Here is a 26,157-nt window from a genome sequence, read left to right as displayed (position 1 = left end):
TTCATCCTGGATCACAGTGTCCCAATGCATCCTGGATCGTAGTGTCCCAATGCATCCTGGATCGCGGTGTCCCAATGCATCCTGGATCGTAGTGTCCCAATTCATCCTGGATCACAGTGTCCCAATGCATCCTGGATCGTAGTGTCCCAATGCATCCTGGATCACAGTGTCCCAATGCATCCTGGATCGTAGTGTCCCAATGCATCCTGGATCGCAGTGTCCCAATGCATCCTGGATCGCGGTGTCCCAATGCATCCTGGATCGCAGTGTCCCAATGCATCCTGGATCACAGTGTCCCAATGCATCCTGGATCGCAGTGTCCCAATGCATCCTGGATCGTAGTGTCCCAATGCATCCTGGATCGTAGTGTCCCAATGCATCCTGGATCACAGTGTCCCAATACATCCTGGATCGTAGTGTCCCAATGCATCCTGGATCGCAGTGTCCCAATGTATCCTGGATCACAGTGTCCCAATGCATCCTGGATCGTAGTGTCCCAATGCATCCTGGATCACAGTGTCCCAATGCATCCTGGATCACAGTGTCCCAATGCATCCTGGATCGCAGTGTCCCAATGCATCCTGGATCACAGTGTCCCAATGCATCCTGGATCGTAGTGTCCCAATGCATCCTGGATCGTAGTGTCCCAATGCATCCTGGATCACAGTGTCCCAATGCATCCTGGATCGTAGTGTCCCAATGCATCCTGGATCACAGTGTCCCAATGCATCCTGGATCACAGTGTCCCAATGCATCCTGGATCACAGTGTCCCAATGCATCCTGGATCACAGTGTCCCAATGCATCCTGGATCGTAGTGTCCCAATGCATCCTGGATCACAGTGTCCCAATGCATCCCTGGATCGTAGTGTCCCAATAGATCCTGGATCACAGTGTCCCAGTGCATCTCACGTCTGTCCACAGGAACACCATTGTGTTACATCAGATATCAAGACAGTTGTCTGCACTGACATTAAACAATGGAGTCTCTGTCCACAGACAGAAATATGAGAGGCCCACTGTCTTTCTTTCTTTCTCTCCCCCTTCTTCCTGTCTCTCTCGCTCTGTCTCGCTCTCTGTAATCCTGCTATTGACACATAAACAAAAGTGCTAATTAACTGTTAGCGTAAGATCATTGACGTTAGTTTGAAAGCTGAATATCTGACGTGTTGTTTTTGTATCGCCAGGTGTGCAGAGGCCTAGCCAAACAGACCGAACTCAATGACTTCCTGCTAGATGTGTCAAAGTAAGTCTGTCTCAATGACTTCCTACCAGATGTTTCAAAGACACAATATTACATCATAAAGTGAATGGATACAATCCAGTCATCTCCACCAGTGTTTTTCCCTAGCACTACTCACCCGGTTCGCACTAATCAAAGATTGGATAATGAGTTGATTAATGGAATCGTGTGTTTCATACTCGGGGCAAATACCAAAATATACATCCCTTTAGTTCCCCAGGACCAGGATGAAGAAACTCTGCTCTTTAACCCATTATCATTCTCTCTCTTTCTCCAACAGAACGTACTTTGACAACATTGTGGCAATAGATTCTCTACTTGAACATATAATGGTATGTTTCTATTTTGTGTGTCTATTTAGTTATTTAGTTTATTTTGTGTCTGTTTTTATTTGTAGAGCTGCATGCTATTTCATAGAAGGGACTTCAACTTCCAACAATTTCTGGCCCAAGTCCATCATGGTTGCCTAGAATGTGTGTGAGGTCAGGAGAGGTGTGTTGTGTTGTGGTGACATTGGTCGGGTTCCCGCCCAACTAGATGCACAGGCGTTTCATTGCATCAACCAATGGTTGCGTGACACGTCCTCGACTGTGCAGTCGGGCATCAGATTGCGTTATTAAATATTTTCTGTTTTTAAACAACTAATTGACCAAAGTCAGTTCAATTATTTGAATGTGTACCATATGTCTTTCTTCTTTTTTTTGTGAGCTCAAAGCGCACATTGCACTACAGTTTCTCTAGAGATTAATCAGATCAAGCCCAAACTGTGCAATGTAGTAGGGAGTTGTAGTTTCCAACTGGTCAATATTCTACATCGTTTAAATCAGAAAACATGGTAATTGACTACAATGACCATAATCCATTGCGCGCCTAGTTGTCAGGTTAGTGTGGGGAAGACACAGAGAGAGAGAAAAGAGACGTGCGATCAGGAGGGACAGAGATTAGTGAGGTATCTCTACCTGGAAATACATCATCTAAATGATTGATAGATGGTACTCAGCAGTCATAAAATAATACCTTTTTACTTTGAAGAACAAATAAAATAGTGATTTTTGTCAGACAGCAGTTCTATAGAGATGAGATGACTTGGAATGAAATAATAAAGACATCAAATAAAACACATGGAATATACACTACAACTGGAATATAGACTACAACTGGAATATACACAGCAACTGGAATATACACAACAACTGGAATATTTTATTAAAGTAATGTGAATAAATGATGGTTAATAAGTGATGAGCAGTAATGGAGAGTCAATACCATCATGGGGACTTTTATTCATTGTTTTATTCTGTGTTGTTACAGCATTCAACCCACAGAATACAAAGTGCATATAATGTAAATAAAATATCAAAACCAAAATCGAAAACTGTGATTTATTGTTTTATAATCTAAACAAAACCAAACCGAATTCAAAAAGCACAAATCGCTCAGCACTACCTGATATGTTAAAATCCTATCCAGGCGTTGTGAGATCCGGCGTGCGTCTACAATGTAGTCAGGCAGGAAATGGACCATAGCCTCTTGTATATTGTATTGTCGCGAGCCACTGGTGTCATCACAGCTAATATAGTGTGTGGTAATACTGAGCCATTTCCTGTTCTGTTTTGTTTTGTTTTGCCTGACTCTTATGTAACTTTAACTTGCATAGTCTTACTAACGTGTACAGTATAAAAGGTTATTCTGTATTGGTTTATGATTAAAACTAACCGCGACGTGAATCCTAACTTCCACTTTAAAGACTAAGTAAAATGTTAATTTTCTCATGCATTAATATTAATGGAAATAGAAGTTATAATTCGCCCCTGTGTCTGTGTATGTCTTTCTGTGTCTGTGTATGTCTTTCTGTGTACCGTATGTCTTTCTGTGTACCGTATGTCTTTCTGTGTACCGTATGTCTTTCTGTGTCTGTGTATGTCTTTCTGTGTACCATATGTCTTTCTGTGTCTGTGTATGTCTTTCTGTGTACCGTATGTCTTTCTGTGTACCGTATGTCTTTCTGTGTACCGTATGTCTTTCTGTGTCTGTGTATGTCTTTCTGTGTACCGTATGTCTTTCTGTGTACCGTATGTCTTTCTGTGTATCGTATGTTTTTCTGTGTCTGTGTATCGTATGATTTTCTGTGTTCCGTATCTTTTTCTGTGTACCGTATGTCTTTCTGTGTACCGTATGTTTTTCTGTGTACCGTATGTCTTTCTGTGTACTATGTTTATCGTGGTGTTGTGTTTCAGATATATGCAAAAAACCTGGTGAATGCGGATAGATGTGCACTGTTCCAGGTGGACCACAATAACAAAGAACTGTACTCAGACCTGTTTGACATCGGGGAGGAGAACGAGGGCAAACCTGTCTTCAGGAAAACCAAAGAGATTAGGTAAGGGTCATGATCGATACTTTTACTGCTCTATTGTTGCATGACTGAGCTCTATGGTTGTGTTGAATTGACTTGTGATCATGTGAACGATTCTCTGGCAGGTTATGTTGAATTGACTTGTGATCAAGTGAACGATTCTCTGACAGGTTATGTTGAATTGACTTGTGATCATCTGAACGATTCTCTGACGGTTTATGTTGAATTGACTTGTGATCATCTGAACGACTCTGGCGGGTTGTGTTGAATTGACTTGTGATCATCTGAATGATTCTCGGACGTGTTATGTTGAATTGACTAGTGATCATGTGAACGATTCACTGGTGGGTTGTGTTGAATTGACTAGTGATCATGTGAACGATTCTCTGACGGCTTATGTTGAATTGACTAGTGATCATGTGAACGATTCTCTGACGGGTTGTGTTGAATTGACTTGTGATCATGTGAACGATTCTCTGACGCTTATGTTGAATTGACTTGTGATCATGTGAATGATTCTCTGACGGGTTATGTTGAATTGACTAGTGATCATGTGAACGATTCTCTGACAGGGAAACTAGAATCCCCAGAGCAGGGAAACTAAAATCCCTAGAACAGGGAAACTAGAACCATTAGAACAAGGAAGTAGAATCCCTAGAATGGGAAAACTAGAATCTCTAGAACGGGAAAACTAGAATCCCTAGAACGGGAAAACTAGAATCTCTAGAACGGGAAAACTAGAATCCATAGAACGGGAAACTAGAATCCCTAGAACGGGAAAACTAGAATCCATAGAACGGGAAACTAGAATCCCTAGAACGGGAAAACTAGAATCCCTAGAACAAGGAAACTAGAATCCCTAGAACGGGAAACTAGAATCCCTAGAACAGGGAAACTAGAATCTCTAGAACGGGAAAACTAGAATCCCTAGAACAGGGAAACTAGAACCATTAGAACAAGGAAGTAGAATCCCTAGAACGGGAAACTAGAATCCCTAGAACAGGGAAACTAGAATCTCTAGAACGGGAAACTAGAATCCCTAGAACAGGGAAACTAGAATCTCTAGAACAAGGAAACTAGAATCCCTAGAACGGGAAACTAGAATCCCTAGAACAGGGAAACTAGAATCTCTAGAACGGGAAAACTAGAATCCCTAGAACGGGGAAACTAGAACCATTAGAACAAGGAAGTAGAATCCCTAGAACGGGGAAAACTAGAATCCCTAGAACAAGGAAACTAGAATCCCTAGAATGGGAAAACTAGAATCCCTAGAACAGGGAAACTAGAATCCCTAGAACAGGGAAACTAGAATCCCTAGAACAGGGAAACTAGAATCCCTAGAACAGGGAAACTAAAATCCTAGAACAGGGAAACTAAAATCCCTAGAACAGGGAAACTAGAATCCATAGAACGGGGAAACTAAAATCCTAGAACGGGGAAACTAGAATCCATAGAACAGGGAAACTAAAATCCTAGAACAAGGAAACTAGAATCCCTAGAACAGAGAAACTAGAATCCTAGAACAAGGAAACTAGAATCCTAGAACAAGGAAACTAGAATCCTAGAACAAGGAAACTAGAATCCCTAGAACAGGGAAACTAAAATCCTAGAACAAGGAAACTAGAATCCCTAGAACAGGGAAACTAGGATCTCTAGAAAGGGAAAACTAGAATCCCTAGAATGGGTAAACTAGAATCCCTAGAACAAAGAAACTAGAATCCCTAGAATGGGAAAACTAGAATCCCTAGAACAGGGAAACTAGAATCCCTAGAACAGGAAACTAGAATCCATAGAACAGGGAAACTAGAATCCTAGAACAGGGAAACTAGAATCCATAGAACAGGGAAACTAAAATCCTAGAACAGGGAAACTAAAATCCTAGAACAAGGAAACTAGAATCCCTAGAACAGGGAAACTAGAATCCCTAGAACAGGGAAACTAAAATCCTAGAACAAGGAAACTAGAATCCATAGAACAGGGAAACTAGAATCCATAGAACAGGGAAACTTGAATCCCTAGAACAGGAAACTAGAATCCATAGAACAGGGAAACTAGAATCCATAGAACAGGAAAACTAGAATCCCTAGAACAGGAAACTAGAATCCATAGAACAAGGAAACTAGAATCCCTAGAACAGGGAAACTAAAATCCTAGAACAAGGAAACTAGAATCCATAGAACAGGGAAACGAGAATCCATAGAACAGGGAAACTAGAATCCCTAGAACAGGAAACTAGAATCCCTAGAACAAGGAAACTAGAATCCATAGAACAAGGAAACTAGAATCCCTAGAACAGGGAAACTAAAATCCTAGAACAAGGAAACTAGAATCCATAGAACAGGGAAACGAGAATCCATAGAACAGGGAAACTAGAATCCCTAGAACAGGAAACTAGAATCCCTAGAACAAGGAAACTAGAATCCATAGAACAAGGAAACTAGAATCCCTAGAATAGAGAAACTAGAATCCCTAGAACAGGAAACTAGAATCCATAGAACAGGGAAACTAGAATCGGTAGAACAGGAAACTAGAATCCCTAGAACAGAGAAACTAGAATCCCTAGAACAGGGAAACTAGAATCTCTAGAACAGGGAAACTAGAATCTCTAGAACAGAGAAACTAGAATCCCTAGAACAGGAAACTAGAATCCATAGAACAGGAAACTAGAATCCATAGAACAGGGAAACTAGAATCCCTAGAACAGAGAAACTAGAATCCCTAGAACAGGAAACTAGAATCCCTAGAACAGGGAAACTAGAATCCCTAGAACAGAGAATCTAGAATCCATAGAACAGGAAACGAGAATCCATAGAACAGGGAAACTAGAATCTCTAGAACGGGAAAACTAGAATCTCTAGAACGAGGAAACTAGAATCCCTAGAACAAGGAAACTAGAATCCCTAGAACAGGGAAACTAGAATCTCTAGAACGGGAAAACTAGAATCCCTAAAACAGGGAAACTAGAATCTTTAGAACAGGGAAACTAGAATCTCTAGAACGGGAAAACTAGAATTTCTAGAACAAGGAAACTAGAATCTCTAGAACAAGGAAACTAGAATCCCTAGAACAAGGAAACTAGAATCTGTAGAACAAGGAAACTAGAATCCCTAGAACAAGGAAACTAGAATCTCTAGAACAAGGAAACTAGAATCTTTAGAACAGGGAAGTATAACGTCCGTTCCCCAAATCTATGTGTATGGTTGTAACCACCAGCGCTCTTCTGTCTTGTACTCTCCCAGGTTTTCTATAGAGAAAGGTATAGCGGGCCAAGTGGCACGGACCGGGGAGGTCCTTAACATCCCAGATGCCTATGCAGACCCACGCTTTAATAGGTAAAACTCCCATTTTACCACGGCACCCTATTCCCTATATAGTGCACTACTTTTGACCAGATCCATATAGATAGGGTGCCATTTAAGACCCTCCCCTTGTCTACTTTATTTGTGAACGTGGTTTAAGTAACCCTCAGAGTAGTCCGATGCTAGCCATTATCCCAGCTCTAATTATGCCGTCTTGCCAAGTCCTAATGTCATTGTCATGCCCAATATTTTCTTAGGAGGTGGCACCAACAGAAGTGGAACAAGGCTTTTCACGTCTAGCTCGTTGTAATACACAACGTCAGCCTGAGCCTTGATGTAGTTTAGTGGAATATAAGTCTAATGATTAAACACTATTATGGCATTATGTCAAGATGAATTCCGTGTTACATTTTACCCCCCCCACCCCCCCCCCCCCCCCCCCCACTTCACAGAGAGGTAGACCTCTATACGGGCTATACCACGCGGAACATCCTATGCATGCCCATCGTTTCCAGGGGGACCGTAATAGGGGTCGTACAGATGGTTAACAAGCTGAGTGGAAGTGCCTTCACCAAAACAGACGAGAACAACTTCAAGATGTTCGCCGTCTTCTGTGCTCTAGCCTTGCACTGTGCCAACGTGAGTGTTTTGTGTCAAATTTATATTTTTATCTAAATATATATTATTTTGTGTTAGACAAAACAAGCCACATACATTACATTCAGGATATACTCCAGGAAAAAATGTGAGTTTTTCTTTCAATTCAAATCAGCGAATCTCAATTCAGTTATGAATTGACAATAACTCTGAACTGTACAATGTGCAGACACCATGTATCAAGGGCCAATATTAGACACAGTAAAATCATGAATCAGAATGACTAAAGGCTTGACTGTTTAGCTGTGTCTCGCCCCAAAGGCCTATTGGGACTGAACACTGACATATCTTTGAGCTGTGTCTCCCCAAGACGTTGTGAAGCATCTGGAGTAGGACAGCAAGGCTGTACACATGCAGACCCCAAACCCCCACACCTTCCCTTCCCTCCACCACAACAGATGCATCTCCAGCCAGGCAAAATGACTTACCTAAAGGTGTACACACACACACACACACACACACACACACACACACACACACACACACACACACACACACACACACACACACACACACACACATCTAGAGGCAGGAGGCATGAGATACTGCTCAACATAAATCCTCCGGCTGGGAGGATGATGACGGGTGACAGTGGAGCGGCTTGGGTGGGTAAAATATTAACGTGGCTCATCACCATGGTGACGCAGGCTCCTGCGCAAGTGTGTCGCACAAGAAGGGGGGGGGGGGGGGGTCCAAATGGGAGAGATGAGAGATGGGAGGAGTTAGGAGAGGAGAGCAGAGAAGAGGAGGCAGCGGGGCACTAGTACTGCAGCCCACACAGTGCAGGGTGGTCCACGAGCTCTGGAGGGCCTTCTCCAGATAGCATAATTATGAACATGCCATAAGCCAAGTCAAAACATTTAGAATTACAGGAAATTTGCTTTAAAACGATGCAATTTTCTCTCACCCTCATGGCAAGATGTGTAGAACTGCAAGTTAGTTGTTTTCAACAACAACAAAAAATCAAAAAAATGTTTAGCTTTGACCTTGCAGGAGGGCCTCGCTAAACTGCAGTTCGCCACTAGAGAAGGGGAGAGAGAGGAGAGGAGAGAGGAGAGGGAAGAGGAGAGAAAGCAGAGGGAAGAGGAGAGAGGAGAGGGAATAGGAGAGAGGGGAAAGAGAGGAGAGGGAAGAGGAGAGAGCGGAGAGAGAGGAGAGGGAAGAGGAGAGAGGAGAGGGAAGAGGAGAGAGGAGAGGGAATAGGAGAGAGGGGAGAGAGAGGAGAGGGAAGAGGAGAGAGGGGAAGAGAGAGGAGAGGGAAGAGGAGAGAAGAGGAGGGAAGAGGAGAGAGGAGAGGGGAAGAGAGAGGAGAGGGAAGAGGAGAAAGGGGAGAGGGAAGAGGAGAGAGGGAAGAGGAGAGAAGAGAGGGAAGAGGGAGAGAGGAGAGGGAAGAGGAGAGAAGAGAGGGAAGAGGGAGAGAGGAGAGGGAAGAGGAGAGAGGGGAGAGAGGAGAGGGAAGAGGAGAAAGGGGATAGGGAAGAGGAGATAAGAGAGGGAAGAGGAGTGAGGGGAAGAGAGGGAAGAGGAGAGAGGGGAGAGAGAGGAGAGGGAAGAGGAGAGAGGGGAGAGAGGATAGGGAAGAGGAGAGAAGAGAGGGAAGAGGAGTGAGGGGAAGAGAGGGAAGAGGAGAGAGGGGAGAGAGAGGAGAGGGAAGAGGAGAGAGGGGAGAGAGGATAGGGAAGAGGAGAGAGGGGAGAGAGGATAGGGAAGAGGAGAGAAGAGAGGGAAGAGGAGTGAGGGGAAGAGAGAGGAGAGGGAAGAGGAGAGAGGGGAGAGAGAGGAGAGGGAAGAGGAGAAAGGGGATAGGGAAGAGGAGAGAAGAGAGGGAAGAGGAGTGAGGGGAAGAGAGAGGAGAGGGAATAGGAGAGAGGGGAGAGAGAGGAGAGGGAAGAGGAGAGAGGAGAGGGAAGAGGAGAGAGGGGAAAGAGGGGAGAAAGAAGCTTTGGTGCCAAGGACGGGGGATCAACACGACTCTCAACGGCAACGCCAAGAGTTTGAAAGACTGTCTGTCTCTCTTTGTCTGTGTGTCTGTCTGTCTGTGTGTGTGTGTGTGTCTGTCTGTCCAGATGTACCACCGGATCAGGCACTCTGAGTGTATCTACAGGGTAACCATGGAGAAGTTGTCCTACCACAGTATCTGTACTTCAGAAGAGTGGAAGACCCTCACGAAGCTGGACCTGCCTACACCCCTATACAAAGAGATAGAACTGTGAGTGTCTAACCCTAACACCCCTATACAAAGAGATAGAACTGTGAGTGTCTAACCCTAACACCCCTATACAAAGAGATGGAACTGTGAGTGTCTAACCCTAACACCCCTATACAAAGAGATAGAACTGTGAGTGTCTAACCCTAACACCCCTATACAAAGAGATAGAACTGTGAGTGTCTAACCCTAACACCCCTATACAAAGAGATAGAACTGTGAGTGTCTAACCCTAACACCCCTATACAAAGAGATAATGTCCTCTGACCTACCCAATCCATTGATCTCCCAATGTTCATACACTCAATGTTTTGACACCATAACCTGCCTCTTATCTCCCAATGTTCATACACCATAACCTGCCTCTTATCTCCCAATGTTCATACACCATAACCTGCCTCTTATCTCCCAATGTTCATACACCATAACCTGCCTCTTATCTCCCAATGTTCATACACCATAACCTGCCTCTTATCTCCCAATGTTCATACACCATAACCTGCCTCTTATCTCCCAATGTTCATACACCATAACCTGCCTCTTATCACCCAATGTTCATACACCATAACCTGCCTCTTATCTCCCAATGTTCATTCATCATAACCTGCCTCTTATCTCCCAATGTTCATACACCATAACCTGCCTCTTATCTCCCAATGTTCATACACCATAACCTGCCTGTTCTGGTATTCTCATCATCAGCCATGTTTCTTGGAGCAGACAGGGGTTCAAATAGGATTTGTTTTCTTTAAACCCATTTCTGTCTCTTAAGAGAGAGAGACGGCCTTGACGCAGACACAGTCCAGACCCGAGTGACACCCAGCTCTCTTCTGAAGGACAGACAGACAGGAGAGAAACGGTCCTGACGCAGAGAGACAGGAGAGAGACGGTCCCGACGCAGACAGACAGGAGAGAGACAGTCCTGACGCAGACAGACAGGAGAGAGACGGTCCTTGACGCAGACAGACAGGAGAGAGACGGTCCTGACGCAGACAGACAGGAGAGAGACGGTCCTGACGCAGACAGACAGGAGAGAGACGGTCCTGACGCAGACAGACAGGAGAGAGACGGTCCTGATGCAGACAGACAGGAGAGAGACGGCCCCGATGCAGACAGACAGGAGAGAGACGGTCCTGACGCAGACAGACAGGAGAGAGACGGTCCTGACGCAGACAGACAGGAGAGAGACGGTCCTGACGCAGACAGACAGGAGAGAGACGGCCCCGACCCAGACAGACAGGAGAGAGACGGTCCCGACGCAGACAGACAGGAGAGAGACGGTCCTGACGCAGACAGACAGGAGAGAGACGGTCCCGACGCAGACAGACAGGAGAGAGACGGTCCTGACGCAGACAGACAGGAGAGAGACGGTCCCGACGCAGACAGACAGGAGAGAGACGGTCCTGACGCAGACAGACAGGAGAGAGACGGTCCTGACGCAGACAGACAGGAGAGAGACGGTCCTGACGCAGACAGACAGGAGAGAGACGGCCCCGATGCAGACAGACAGGAGAGAGACGGTCCTGACGCAGACAGACAGGAGAGAGACGGTCCTGACGCAGACAGACAGGAGAGAGACGGTCCTGACGCAGACAGACAGGAGAGAGACGGCCCCGACCCAGACAGACAGGAGAGAGACGGTCCCGACGCAGACAGACAGGAGAGAGACGGTCCTGACGCAGACAGACAGGAGAGAGACGGCCCCTACCCAGACAGACAGAAGAGAGACGGTCCCGACCCAGACAGACAGGAGAGAGACGGTCCTGACGCAGACAGACAGGAGAGAGACGGTCCTGACGCAGACAGACAGAAGAGAGACGGTCCTGACGCAGACAGACAGGAGAGAGACGGTCCTGACGCAGACAGACAGGAGAGAGACGGTCCCGACGCAGACAGACAGGAGAGAGACGGTCCTGACGCAGACAGACAGGAGAGAGACGGTCCTGACGCAGACAGACAGGAGAGAGACGGTCCTGACGCAGACAGACAGGAGAGAGACGGCCCCGACCCAGACAGACAGGAGAGAGACGGTCCCGACGCAGACAGACAGGAGAGAGACGGTCCTGACGCAGACAGACAGGAGAGAGACGGTCCTGACGCAGACAGACAGGAGAGAGACGGTCCTGACGCAGACAGACAGGAGAGAGAAGGCCCCGATGCAGACAGACAGGAGAGAGACGGTCCTGACGCAGAAAGACAGGAGAGAGACGGCCCCGATGCAGACAGACAGGAGAGAGACGGTCCTGACGCAGAAAGACAGGAGAGAGACGGTCCTGACGCAGACAGACAGGAGAGAGACGGCCCCGATGCAGACAGACAGGAGAGAGACGGTCCTGACGCAGACAGACAGGAGAGAGACGGTCCTGACGCAGACAGACAGGAGAGAGACGGTCCTGACGCAGACAGACAGGAGAGAGACGGTCCCGACGCAGACAGACAGGAGAGAGACGGTCCTGACGCAGACAGACAGGAGAGAGACGGTCCTGACGCAGACAGACAGGAGAGAGACGGTCCTGACGCAGACAGACAGGAGAGAGACGGTCCTGACGCAGACAGACAGGAGAGAGACGGTCCTGACGCAGACAGACAGGAGAGAGACGGTCCCGACGCAGACAGACAGGAGAGAGACGGTCCTGACGCAGACAGACAGGAGAGAGACGGCCCCGACCCAGACAGACAGGAGAGAGACGGTCCTGACGCAGACAGACAGGAGATAGACGGCCCCGACCCAGACAGACAGGAGAGAGACGGTCCTGACGCAGACAGACAGGAGAGAGACGGTCCTGACGCAGACAGACAGGAGATAGACGGTCCTGACGCAGACAGACAGGAGAGAGACGGTCCTGACGCAGACAGACAGGAGAGAGACGGTCCCGACCCAGACAGACAGGAGAGAGACGGTCCCGACGCAGACAGACAGGAGAGAGACGGTCCTGACGCAGACAGACAGGAGATTGACGGTCCTGACGCAGACAGACAGGAGAGAGACGGTCCTGACGCAGACAGACAGGAGAGAGACGGTCCTGACGCAGACAGACAGGAGAGAGACGGCCCCGACGCAGACAGACAGGAGAGAGACGGTCCTGACGCAGACAGACAGGAGAGAGACGGTCCTGACGCAGACAGACAGGAGAGAGACGGCCCCGACCCAGACAGACAGGAGAGAGACGGTCCCGACGCAGACAGACAGGAGAGAGACGGTCCTGACGCAGACAGACAGGAGAGAGACGGTCCCGACGCAGACAGACAGGAGAGAGACGGTCCTGACGCAGACAGACAGGAGAGAGACGGTCCCGACGCAGACAGACAGGAGAGAGACGGTCCTGACGCAGACAGACAGGAGAGAGACGGTCCTGACGCAGACAGACAGGAGAGAGACGGTCCTGACGCAGACAGACAGGAGAGAGACGGCCCCGATGCAGACAGACAGGAGAGAGACGGTCCTGACGCAGACAGACAGGAGAGAGACGGTCCTGACTCAGACAGACAGGAGAGAGACGGTCCTGACGCAGACAGACAGGAGAGAGACGGTCCTGACGCAGACAGACAGGAGAGAGACGGTCCTGACGCAGACAGACAGGAGAGAGACGGTCCTGACGCAGACAGACAGGAGAGAATGCCCAGAGCAGGAAGGAAGGGGGCCGGACCCTGTGTGTGTGCGTGTTTCAGCCCTGATAGATCTACAGCTAGTCTGCCTTTCTCTCTTTTTCACAAAAACACACACACACACACACACACACACACACACACACACACACACACACACACACACACACACACACACACTGCAGGGCCATCATAATCTAAGAGGCTCCCTCTCTCTCTCCCTCCCTCCTTCAGGTTTCATTTTGACATTAGTCAGTTTGAGGAGCTGTGGCCAGCTGTCTTTGTTTACATGGTCCACAACTCATGTGGAGAGACCAGGTACGTATAGGTCCTCTGGGACATTTACAGCTGCTTGTCATCAGGGAATTAACTTAGTCAAATAAACCCATAGATTCTACGGGACAAATTTAAGTTAGTCATATACAGTGGGGGAAAAAAGTATTTGATCCCCTGCTGATTTTGTACGTTTGCCCACTGACAAAGAAATGATCAGTCTATAATTTTAATGGTAGGTTTATTTGAACAGTGAGAGACAGAATAACAACAAAAAAATCCAGAAAAACGTGTGTCAAAAATGTTATAAAATGATTAGCATTTTAATGAGGGAAATAAGTATTTGACCCCTCTGCAAAACATGACTTAGTACTTGGTGGCAAAACCCTTGTTGGCAATCACAGAGGTCAGACGTTTCTTGTAGTTGGCCACCAGGTTTGCACACATCTCAGGAGGGATTTTGTCCCACTCCTCTTTGCATTAAGGTTTCGAGGCTGACGTTTGGCAACCCGAACCTTCAGCTCCCTCCACAGATTTTCTATGGGATTAAGGTCTGGAGACTGGCTAAGCCACTCCAGGACCTTAATGTGCTTCTTCTTGAGCCACTCCTTTGTTGCCTTGGCCATGTGTTTTGGGTCATTGCCATGCTGGAATACCCATCCACGACCCATTTTCAATGCCCTGGCTGAGGGAAGGAGGTTCTCACTCAAGATTTGACGGTACATGGCCCCGTCCATCGTCCCTTTGATGCGGTGAAGTTGTCCTGTCCCCTTAGCAGAAAAACACCCCCAAAGCATAATGTTTCCACCTCCATGTTTGACGGTGGAGATGGTGTTCTTGGGGTCATAGGCAGCATTCCTCCTCCTCCAAACACGGCGAGTTGAGTTGATGTCAAAGAGCTCCATTTTGGTCTCACCTGACCACAACACTTTCACCAGTTGTCCTCTGAGTCATTCAGATGTTCATTGGCAAACTTCAGACGGGTATGTATATGTGCTTTCTTGAGCAGGGGGACCTTGCGGGCGCTGCAGGATTTCAGTCCTTCATGGCGTAGTGTGTTACCAATTGTTTTCTTGGTGACTATGGTCCCAGCTGCCTTAAAATCATTGACAAGATCCTCCCGTGTAGTTCTGGGATGATTCCTCACCATTCTCATGATCATTGCAACTCCACGAGGTGAGATCTTGCATGGAGCCCCAGGCCGAGGGATATTGACAGTTCTTTTGTGTTTCTTCCATTTGCGAATAATCGCACCAAATGTTGTCACCTTCTCACCAAGCTGCTTGGCGATGGTCTTGTAGCCCATTCCAGCCTTGTGTAGGTCTACAATCTTGTCCTTGACATCCTTGGAGAGCTCTTTAGTCTTGGCCATGGTGGAGAGTTTGGAATCTGATTGATTGATTGCTTCTGTGGACAGGTGTCTTTTATACAGGTAACAAGCTGCGGTTAGGAACACTCCCTTTAAGAGTGTGCTCCTAATCTCAGCTCGTTACCTGTATAAAAGACACCTGGGAGCCAGAAATCTTTCTGATTGAGAGGGGGTCAAATACTTATTTCCCTCATTAAAATGCAAATCAATTTATAACATTTTTGACATGCGTTTTTCTGGATTTTTTTGTTGTTATTCTGTCTCTCACTGTTCAAATAAACCTACCATTAAAATTATAGAGTGATCCTTTCTTTGTCAGTGGGCAAACGTACAAAATCAGCAGGGGATCAAATACTTTTTTCCCCCACTGTATACCCATAGATTCTATAAGATAAATTAATTTAGTCATATATACTGTACCCATAGATTCTACGAGATAAATGAATTTAGTCATATAAACACATAGATTCTATAAGATAAATTCATTTAGTCATATATACTGTACCCATAGATTCTACGAGATAAATGAATTTAGTCATATAAACACATAGATTCTACAAGATAAATTAACTTACATTTACATTACATTTTAGTAATTTAGCAGATGCTCTTATCCAGAGCGACTTACAGTAGTGAGCGCATACATTATTATTTTTTTTTTCGTACTGGTCCCCCGTGGGAATCGAACCCACAACCCTGACGTTGCAAACATCATGCTCTACCAACTGAGCCAGACGTTTCCCATGTGGCTCAGTTAACTTGGTCATATAAACACATGGATTCTACAAGATAAATTAATTTAGTCATATATACTGTACCCATAGATTCTACAAGATAAATGAATTTAGTCATATAAACACGTAGATTCTACAAGATAAATGAAGTTGTCATATATACACATCGATTCTTTAAGAATATTACTTATAAATGCTTTGATCTTAATCTGAGGACAGAATAAATACTATTATACCTGTTAAATACTTTGCCTTTCTCTCTCCCTCTCCCTCCTCTCCCTCTCCGTCCTCTCTCCCTCTCCGTCATCTCCCTCTCCGTCCTCTCCCTCTCCGTCCTCTCTCCCTCTCCGTCCTCTCCGTCCTGTCTCCCTCTCCGTCCTCTCCCTCTCCGTCCTCTCTCCGTCCTCTCTGTCCTCTCTCCCTCTCCGTCCTCTCTCCCTCTCTGTCCTCTCCCTCTACGTCCTCTCCCTTTCCGTCCTCTCTCCGTCCTCTCTCCCTCTCCGTCCTCTCTCCCTCTCCGTCCTCTCTCCGTCCTGTCTCCCTCTCCGTCCTCTCCGTCCTCTCGCCCTCTCCGTCCTCTCCGTCCTGTCTCCCTCTCCGTCCTCTCTCCCTCTCCGTCCTCTCCCTCTCCGTCCTCTCTCCCTCTCCGTCCTCTCTCCCTCTCCGTCCTCTCCCTCTCCGTCCTCTCTCCCTCTCCGTCCTCTCTCCCTCTCCGTCCTCTCTCCCTCTCCGTCCTCTCTCCCTCTCCGTCCTCTCTCCCTCTCCGTCCTCTCTCCCTCTCTGTCCTCTCCCTCTCCGTCCTCTCTCCCTCTCCGTCCTGTCTCCCTCTCCGTCCTCTCTCCCTCTCCGTCCTCTCTCCCTCTCCGTCCTCTCTCTCTCCGTCCTCTCTCCGTCCTCTCTCTCTCCGTCCTGTCTCTCTCTCCGTCCTCTCCCTCTCCGTCCTCTCTCTCTCTCTGTCCTCTCTCTCTCTCCGTCCTCTCTCCCTCTCTGTCCTATCCCTCTCCGTCCTCTCCCTCTCCGTCCTCTCCCTCTCCATCCTGTCTCTCTCTCCGTCCTCTCTCCCTCTCCGTCCTCTCTCTCTCTCCCTCCCTCTAGTTTTGAGCTGGAGAAGTTGTGCAGGTTCACAATGTCTGTGAGGAAGAATTATCGGCGTGTTCCCTACCACAACTGGAAACACGCGGTGAACGTGGCTCACTGTATGTACGCCATACTGCAGAAGACCACCGGCATCTTCACTGAGATAGAGGTCTGCCTGTCTGTCTGTCCGTCTGTCAGTTTGTCAATAACACAGTCAAGAGGTTCAGAAACAGGGGTGTGGTCAACTGCATTCTAATTCAGTCATTTACTTCCTGATTCCTGAATAGAATGAGGAGATTCTAAACAGGGTCAATTCTGTTAGTAGCTGACTTCCACGTGTACTTGTCCATCTTCTCTCTCCCATCCTCTCGCTCTCCCCATCCCCTCTCCCCATCCCTTCTCTCTCCCCATCCCCCTCTCTCTCCCATCCCCCTCTCTCTCCCCATCCCCTCTCTCTCTCCCCATCCTCTCTCTCCCCATCCCCTCTCTCCCCATCCCCTCTCTCTCTCCCCATCCTCTCTCTCTCTCCCCATCCCCTCTCTCTCTCCATCCTCTCTCTCCCCATCCCCTCTCTCTCTCCCCATCCTCTCTCTCTCTCCCCATCCCCTCTCTCTCCCCATCCTCTCTCTCCCCATCCCCTCTCTCTCCCCATCCTCTCTCTCCCCATCCCCTCTCTCTCTCCCCATTCTCTCTCGCTCTCCCCATCCTCTCTCTCCCCATCCCCTCTCTCTCCCCATCCCCTCTCCCGCTCTCCCCATCCCCTCTCTCTCTCCCCATCCCCTCTCTCTCTCCCCATCCTCTCTCTCCCCATCCTCTCTCTCCCCATCCCCTCTCTCTCTCCCCATCCTCTCTCCCCATCCCCTCTCTCTCTCCCCATCCTCTCTCTCCCCATCCCCTCTCTCTCCCCATCCCCTCTCTCTCTCCCCATCCTCTCTCTCCCCATCCCCTCTCTCTCTCCCCATCCTCTCTCTCCCCATCCTCTCTCTCCCCATCCCCTCTCTCTCCCCATCCTCTCTCTCCCCATCCCCTCTCTCTCTCCCCATCCTCTCTCTCCCCATCCCCTCTCTCTCTCCCCATCCCCTCTCTCTCCCCATCCTCTCTCTCCCATCCCCTCTCTCTCTCCCCATCCCCTCTCTCTCCCCATCCCCTCTCTCTCTCCCCATCCACTCTCTCTCTCCCCATTCTTTCTCTCTCCCATCCCCTCTTTCTCCCCCATCCCCTCTCTCTCCCCCCCATCCTCCCCCATCAACAGAAGAAGGGTCTGCTGATAGCCTGTCTATGTCATGATCTGGACCATCGAGGATACAGTAACACCTACCTGCAGAAGTTTGACCATCCTCTAGCTGCCCTGTACAGCACGTCTACAATGGAGCAGCACCACTTCTCCCAGACTGTATCCATCCTGCAGGTAGGACTACCACACACACACACCCTGTACTCACACGCTTACTCAGCTCTCCTCTAAGTGTTCCCCCAGGAGGATCTTAACACCTCAGACATTTCCCCCTAACAGTTGCTCTGTTATTAAACGTTGTCCCCTCCCAATTGAAATTCCTCATCTTCGGTGGGTGATGATCAGGTATCCTGGGTTGGGGTCAATTCTAATTGAAGCTATTTAATTCAGAAAAGCTATTTGAATTTAAAACTTCAAAAGTGGAAAAAACGTTCAAATAAATAGCTTTTACTTTGACATTTATTGAGATGTCATTGAAAATAGATGGCCTTTTTCAATTATTGAATTTCAATTTACTTCCTGAATTGACTACCATCAATTTCAAATTGACCCCAAAAACCTGCAAAGTATCCAAACTACCCTGAACGTTCCAGGGCCTACTGTACTCACAGGATGTACCCTTTGGCTATCTCACCTAAGCTGTACTCGCAGGATGTACCCTCTGGCTATCCCACCTAAGCTGGTACTCCCAGGATGTACCCTCTGGCTATCCCACCTAAGCTGGTACTCCCAGGATGTACCCTCTGGCTATCCCACCTAAGCTGGTACTCCCAGGATGTACCCTCTGGCTATCCCACCTGAGCTGGTACTCCCAGGATGTACCCTCTGGCTATCCCACCTAAGCTGTACTCACAGGATGTACCCTCTGGCTATCCCGCCTAAGCTGGTACTCCCAGGATGTACCCTCTGGCTATCCCACCTAAGCTGGTACTCCCAGGATGTACCCTCTGGCTATCCCACCTAAGCTGTACTCCCAGGATGTGCCCTCTGGCTATCCCACCTAAGCTGGTACTCCCAGGATGTACCCTCTGGCTATCCCACCTAAGCTGGTACTCCCAGGATGTACCCTCTGGCTATCCCACCTAAGCTGGTACTCCCAGGATGTACCCTCTGGCTATCCCACCTGAGCTGGTACTCCCAGGATGTACCCTCTGGCTATCCCACCTAAGCTGGTACTCCCAGGATGTACCCTCTGGCTATCCCACCTAAGCTGGTACTCCCAGGATGTACCCTCTGGCTATCCCGCCTAAGCTGTACTCCCAGGAAGTACCATCTGGCTATCCCACCTAAGCTGGTACTCCCAGGATGTACCCTCTGGCTATCCCACCTGAGCTGGTACTCCCAGGATGTACCCTCTGGCTATCCCACCTGAGCTGGTACTCCCAGGATGTACCCTCTGGCTATCCCACCTAAGCTGGTACTCCCAGGATGTACCCTCTGGCTATCCCACCTAAGCTGGTACTCCCAGGATGTACCCTCTGGCTATCCCACCTAAGCTGGTACTCCCAGGATGTACCCTCTGGCTATCCCACCTAAGCTGTACTCCCAGGATGTACCCTCTGGCTATCCCACCTAAGCTGGTACTCCCAGGATGTACCCTCTGGCTATCCCACCTAAGCTGGTACTCCCAGGATGTACCCTCTGGCTATCCCACCTAAGCTGGTACTCCCAGGATGTACCCTCTGGCTATCCCACCTAAGCTGTACTCCCAGGATGTACCCTCTGGCTATCCCACCTAAGCTGGTACTCCCAGGATGTACCCTCTGGCTATCCCACCTAAGCTGGTACTCCCAGGATGTACCCTCTGGCTATCCCACCTAAGCTGGTACTCCCAGGATGTACCCTCTGGCTATCCCACCTAAGCTGGTACTCCCAGGATGTACCCTCTGGCTATCCCACCTAAGCTGAGCCGAACTCCTCATAAGCGGAGCTTTTGCTTTTTATTGATCTCTTTGTTTCCCATAGCTGGAAGGGCACAATGTTTTCTCCAACCTGACTTCCAGTGAGTACGAGCAGGTGTTAGAGATCATCCGCAAGGCCATCATCGCTACAGACCTGGCGCTCTACTTCGGCAACCGCAAACAGCTAGCTGAGCTACTGACCACGGAAGCACTGGACCTCAACAACCACCAACACAGGTCAGAGGTCAGGGGTCGTACACACACACACACACACACACACACACACACACACACACACACTGGACATCTTCTCTGATACATCTGGAAATAGATCATTAAAATAAATATATAGAAATATACTTTTCTTTCCCCAGGGACCGTGTGATTGGTCTGATGATGACAGCATGTGACCTGTGTTCCGTTACCAAGCTGTGGCCAATCACGCGACTCACGGCTAATGACATCTACGCTGAGTTCTGGGCCGAGGTACAATTGTAAAATTCACGACTACATCTCTACTCTTGTAAAGTGGTAGCCTAGTGGTTACAGTGTAGGGGCGGCAGGTAGCCTAGTGGTTAGAGTGTAGGGACGGCAGGTATACTAGTGGTTAGAGTGTAGGGGCGGCAGGTAGCCTAGTGGTTAGAGTGTAGGGACGGCAGGTAGCCTAGTGGTTAGAGTGTAGGGACGGCAGGTAGCCTAGTGGTTAGAGTGTAGGGACGGCAGGTAGCCTAGTGGTTAGAGTGTAGGGACGGCAGGTAGCCTAGTGGTTAGAGTGTAGAGGAGGCAGGTAGCCTAGTGGTTAGAGTGTAGGGATGGCAGGTAGCCTAGTGGTTAGAGTGTAGGGACGGCAGGTAGCCTAGTGGTTAGAGTGTAGGGGGGCAGGTAGCCTAGTGGTTACAGTGTAGGGGCGGCAGGTAGCCTAGTGGTTAGAGTGTAGGGACGGCAGGTAGCCTAGTGGTTAGAGTGTAGGGACGGCAGGTAGCCTAGTGGTTAGAGTGTAGGGACGGCAGGTAGCCTAGTGGTTAGAGTGTAGAGGAGGCAGGTAGCCTAGTGGTTAGAGTGTAGGGGTGGCAGGTAGCCTAGTGGTTAGAGTGTGGGGGCGGCAGGTAGCCTAGTGGTTAGAGTGTAGGGACGGCAGGTAGCCTAGTGGTTAGAGTGTAGGGGCGGCAGGTAGCCTAGTGGTTAGAGTGTGGGGGCGGCAGGTAGCCTAGTGGTTAGAGTGTAGGGACGGCAGGTAGCCTAGTGGTTAGAGTGTAGGGGCGGCAGGTAGCCTAGTGGTTAGAGTGTAGGGATGGCAGGTAGACTAGTGGTTAGAGTGTAGGGACGGCAGGTAGCCTAGTGGTTAGAGTGTAGGGACGGCAGGTAGCCTAGTGGTTAGAGTGTAGGGGCGGCAGGTAACCTAGTGGTTAGAGTGAAGGGACGGCAGGTAGCCTAGTGGTTAGAGTGTAGGGACGGCAGGCAGCCTAGTGGTTAGAGTGTAGGGACGGCAGGTAGCCTAGTGGTTAGAGTGTAGGGGCGGCAGGCAGCCTAGTGGTTAGAGTGTAGGGGTGGCAGGTAGCCTAGTGGTTAGAGTGTAGGGACGGCAGGTAGCCTAGTGGTTAGAGTGTAGGGACGGCAGGCAGCCTAGTGGTTAGAGTGTAGGGGTGGCAGGTAGCCTAGTGGTTAGAGTGTGGGGGCGGCAGGTAGCCTAGTGGTTAGAGTGTAGGGACGGCAGGTAGCCTAGTGGTTAGAGTGTAGGGGCGGCAGGTAGCCTAGTGGTTAGAGTGTAGGGATGGCAGGTAGACTAGTGGTTAGAGTGTAGGGACGGCAGGTAGCCTAGTGGTTAGAGTGTAGGGGCGGCAGGTAGCCTAGTGGTTAGAGTGTAGGGGGGCAGGTAGACTGGTGGTTAGAGTGTAGGGGCGGCAGGTAGACTAGTGGTTAGAGTGTAGGGACGGCAGGTAGCCTAGTGGTTAGAGTGTAGAGATGGCGGGTAACCTAGTGGTTAGAGTGTAGGGACGGCGGGTAGACTAGTGGTTAGAGTGTAGGGACGGCAGGTAACCTAGTGGTTAGAGCGGGGGGACGGCAGGTAGCCTAGTGGTTAGAGTGTAGAGGGCGGCAGGCAGCCTAGTGGTTAGAGTGTATGGACGGCAGGTAGCCTAGTGGTTAGAGTGTAGAGGGCGGCAGGCAGCCTAGTGGTTAGAGTGTAGAGGGCGGCAGGCAGCCTAGTGGTTAGAGTGTAGGGACGGCAGGTAGCCTAGTGGTTAGAGTGTAGGGACGGCAGGTAGACTAGTGGTTAGAGTGTAGAGGGCGGCAGGCAGCCTAGTGGTTAGAGTGTAGGGACGGCAGGTAGACTAGTGGTTAGAGTGTAGGGACGGCAGGTAGCCTAGTGGTTAGAGTGTAGGGACGGCAGGTAGACTAGTGGTTAGAGTGTAGGGACGGCAGGTAGACTAGTGGTTAGAGCGTTGGGCTGGTAACAGAAAGGTTGCTAGATTGAATCCCCGAGGTGACAAGGTAAAAATCTGTCATTCTGTCCCTGAACAAGGCAGTTAACCCACTGATCCTAGTCCGTCATTGAAAATAAGAATTTGTTTTTAACTGACTTGCCTAGTTAAATAAAGGTAAAAAAATATATATTAAAAAAAATTGTTGTAAGGAGTTCATTCGTCATATGGTTCATAGTGCTCATCAATAAGAACCTTTTAGTGGTGAAAGAGTTCTACTTAGAACCTTTTAGTGGTGAAAGAGTTCTACTTAGAACCTTTTAGTGGTGAAAGGGTTCTACTTAGAACCTTTTAGTGGTGAAAGGGTTCTACTTAGAACCTTTTAGTGGTGAAAGGGTTCTACTTAGAACCTTTTAGTGGTGAAAGAGTTCTACTTAGAACCTTTTAGTGGTGAAAGAGTTCTATTTAGAACCTTTTAGTTGTGAAAGGGTTCTACTTAGAACCTTTTAGTGGTGAAAGGGTTCTACTTAGAACCTTTTAGTGGTGAAATAGTTCTACTTAGAACCTTTTAGTGGTGAAAGAGTTCTATTTAGAACCTTTTAGTTGTGAAAGGGTTCTACTTAGAACCTTTTAGTGGTGAAAGAGTTCTATTTAGAACCTTTTAGTGGTGAAAGGGTTCTACTTAGAACCTTTTATTGGTGAAAGGGTTCTACTTAGAACCTTTTAGTGGTGAAAGGGTTCTACTTAGAACATTTTAGTGGTGAAAGAGTTCTACTTAGAACCTTTTAGTGGTGAAAGGGTTCTACTTAGAACCTTTTAGTGGTGAAAGGGTTCCACGTAGAACCTTGTATTAGTAAAAGGGTTCCACTTGAAACAAAAAAAAATAGTTATTTTCAGCCAAAGAACCCTTTTAGGTTCTAGAGAGCAGCTTTCTCTCTAAGAGTATACTACTGCTTTATAGAGTTAATCAATTCCTTCATTCTATATGATTCTGAATAGATTATGACAAAGGAATGATCATAGTACTCAAAAGATCATCAGGTGTCACTTTCTTTTGTCCTTTAATCTCAATAACCTCCTCCATTCTACCTCATCTCTTTCTTCCATCTTCCTCCCCTCTCTCTCCCTCCTTTATCTCCTCTCCTCTCTCCCTCCTTTATCTCCTCTCCTCTTCCTCTCCTCCTCTCCTCTACAGGGGGATGAGATGAAGAAGATAGGTATACAGCCCATCCCTATGATGGACAGAGATAAGAAGAAAGAGGTTCCTCAGGGGCAGGTAAGAACTACACACACACACATACACACACACACACACACACACACACACACACACACACACACACACACACACACACACACACACACACACACTAAGAAGAACATTACCTGGTCTGTGTCTCATTCTGGCAAGATGTTCCCTTCCCTCTGCCCTTGTTCCCTTCCCTCTGCCCTTGTTCCCTCCTCTCTACTGGATTCTCCTTCTCTGTTTTTCTAGGTGGGGTTCTACAATGCTGTTGCGCTCCCATGTTATACTACCTTATCTGAGCTCTTCCCCCCTTCCAGCCCTCTTCTAGAAGCCTGCAAGTGAGTTACATACTGTACAATACACACACCATATATTACATGGACTACACACACCGTATATTACATGGACTACACACACCGTATATTACATGAACTACGCACCATATATTACATGGACTACACACACCGTATATTACATGGACTACGCACCATATATTACATGGACTACACACACCATATATTACATGGACTACACACACCGTATATTACATGGACTACACACACCGTATATTACATGAACTACGCACCATATATTACATGGACTACGCACCATATATTACATGGACTACACACACCGTATATTACATGGACTACGCACCATATATTACATGGACTACGCACCATATATTACATGGACTACACACACCATATATTACATGGACTACACACACCATATATTACATGGACTACACACACCATATATTACATGGACTACGCACCATATATTACATGGACTACACACACCATATATTACATGGACTACACACCATATATTACATGGACTACGCACCATATATTACATGGACTACACACACCATATATTACATGGACTACACACACCATATATTACATGGACTACGCACCATATATTACATGGACTCCACACCATATATTACATGGACTACACACACCATATATTACATGGACTACGCACCATATATTACATGGACTACGCACCATATATTACATGGACTACACACCATATATTACATGGACTACGCACCATATATTACATGGACTCCACACCATATATTACATGGACTACACACACCATATATTACATGGACTACACACACCGTATATTACATGGACTACACACACCGTATATTACATGGACTACGCACCATATATTACATGGACTACACACCATATATTACATGGACTACACACACCATATATTACATGGACTACACACATCATATATTACATGGACTACACACCATATATTACATGGACTACGCACACATTATATTACATGGACTACACACACCATATATTACATGGACTACACACACCGTATATATTACAAGGACTACACACACCATATATTATATGGACTACACACACCATATATTACATGGACTACACACACCATATATTACATGGACTACACACACCGTATATTACATGGACTACACACACCATATATTACATGGACTACACACCATATATTACATGGACTACACACACCGTATATTACATGGACTACACACACCATATATTACATGGACTACACACACCATATATTACATGGACTACACACACCGTATATTACATGGACTACACACCATATATTACATGGACTACACACACCGTATATTACATGGACTACACACATCATATATTACATGGACTACACACACCATATATTACATGGACTACACACACCATATATTACATGGACTACACACACCGTATATTACATGGACTACACACACCGTATATTACATGGACTACACACCATATATTACATGGACTACACACACCGTATATTACATGGACTACACACATCATATATTACATGGACTACACACACCATATATTACATGGACTACACACACCATATATTACATGGACTACACACACATTATATTACATGGACTACACACACCATATATTACATGGACTACACACACCGTATATTACAAGGACTACACACACCATATATTATATGGACTACACACACCATATATTACATGGACTACACACACCATATATTACATGGACTACACACACCGTATATTACATGGACTACACACACCATATATTACATGGACTACACACCATATATTACATGGACTACACACACCGTATATTACATGGACTACACACACCATATATTACATGGACTACACACACCATATATTACATGGACTACACACACCGTATATTACATGGACTACACACCATATATTACATGGACTACACACACCGTATATTACATGGACTACACACATCATATATTACATGGACTACACACACCATATATTACATGGACTACACACACCATATATTACATGGACTACACACACCGTATATTACATGGACTACACACATCATATATTACATGGACTACACACACATCATATACAGTTGAAGTCAGAAGTTTACCTACACTTAGGTTGGAGTCATTAAAACTCGTTTTTCAACCACTCCACAAATTTCTTGTTAACAAACTATAGTTTTGGCAAGTCGGTT

At 47.4% G+C, this 26,157-nt stretch overlaps 1 protein-coding gene across 4 annotated transcripts in view; it reads left to right on the top strand.

Annotated features, from left to right (window-relative positions):
* The window catches only part of pde10a (phosphodiesterase 10A), a 158,775-nt gene that overhangs the window by 129,708 nt on the left and 2,910 nt on the right, over window positions 1-26,157 (top strand). For all 4 annotated transcript variants that reach the window (XM_045702323.2, XM_045702325.2, XM_045702322.2 and 1 more), the window contains 13 exons: window positions 1,187-1,245; window positions 1,523-1,574; window positions 3,480-3,622; window positions 6,838-6,930; window positions 7,350-7,536; window positions 9,621-9,763; window positions 13,601-13,684; window positions 16,838-16,988; window positions 18,072-18,227; window positions 20,019-20,191; window positions 20,329-20,440; window positions 23,570-23,650; window positions 23,870-23,958. In XM_045702323.2, the coding sequence (XP_045558279.2) occupies window positions 1,187-1,245; window positions 1,523-1,574; window positions 3,480-3,622; window positions 6,838-6,930; window positions 7,350-7,536; window positions 9,621-9,763; window positions 13,601-13,684; window positions 16,838-16,988; window positions 18,072-18,227; window positions 20,019-20,191; window positions 20,329-20,440; window positions 23,570-23,650; window positions 23,870-23,958 (1,523 nt within the window). The remainder of the gene's footprint in view (window positions 1-1,186; window positions 1,246-1,522; window positions 1,575-3,479; window positions 3,623-6,837; window positions 6,931-7,349; window positions 7,537-9,620; window positions 9,764-13,600; window positions 13,685-16,837; window positions 16,989-18,071; window positions 18,228-20,018; window positions 20,192-20,328; window positions 20,441-23,569; window positions 23,651-23,869; window positions 23,959-26,157) is intronic.

The sequence above is a fragment of the Salmo salar genome, chromosome 19 (genome assembly GCF_965601325.2).
Source record: "Salmo salar chromosome 19, fSalSal1, whole genome shotgun sequence".
NCBI lineage: Eukaryota > Metazoa > Chordata > Actinopteri > Salmoniformes > Salmonidae > Salmo > Salmo salar.
Note: the sequence above shows the minus strand (reverse complement) of the source record. Positions and strands in the feature narration are given on the sequence as shown.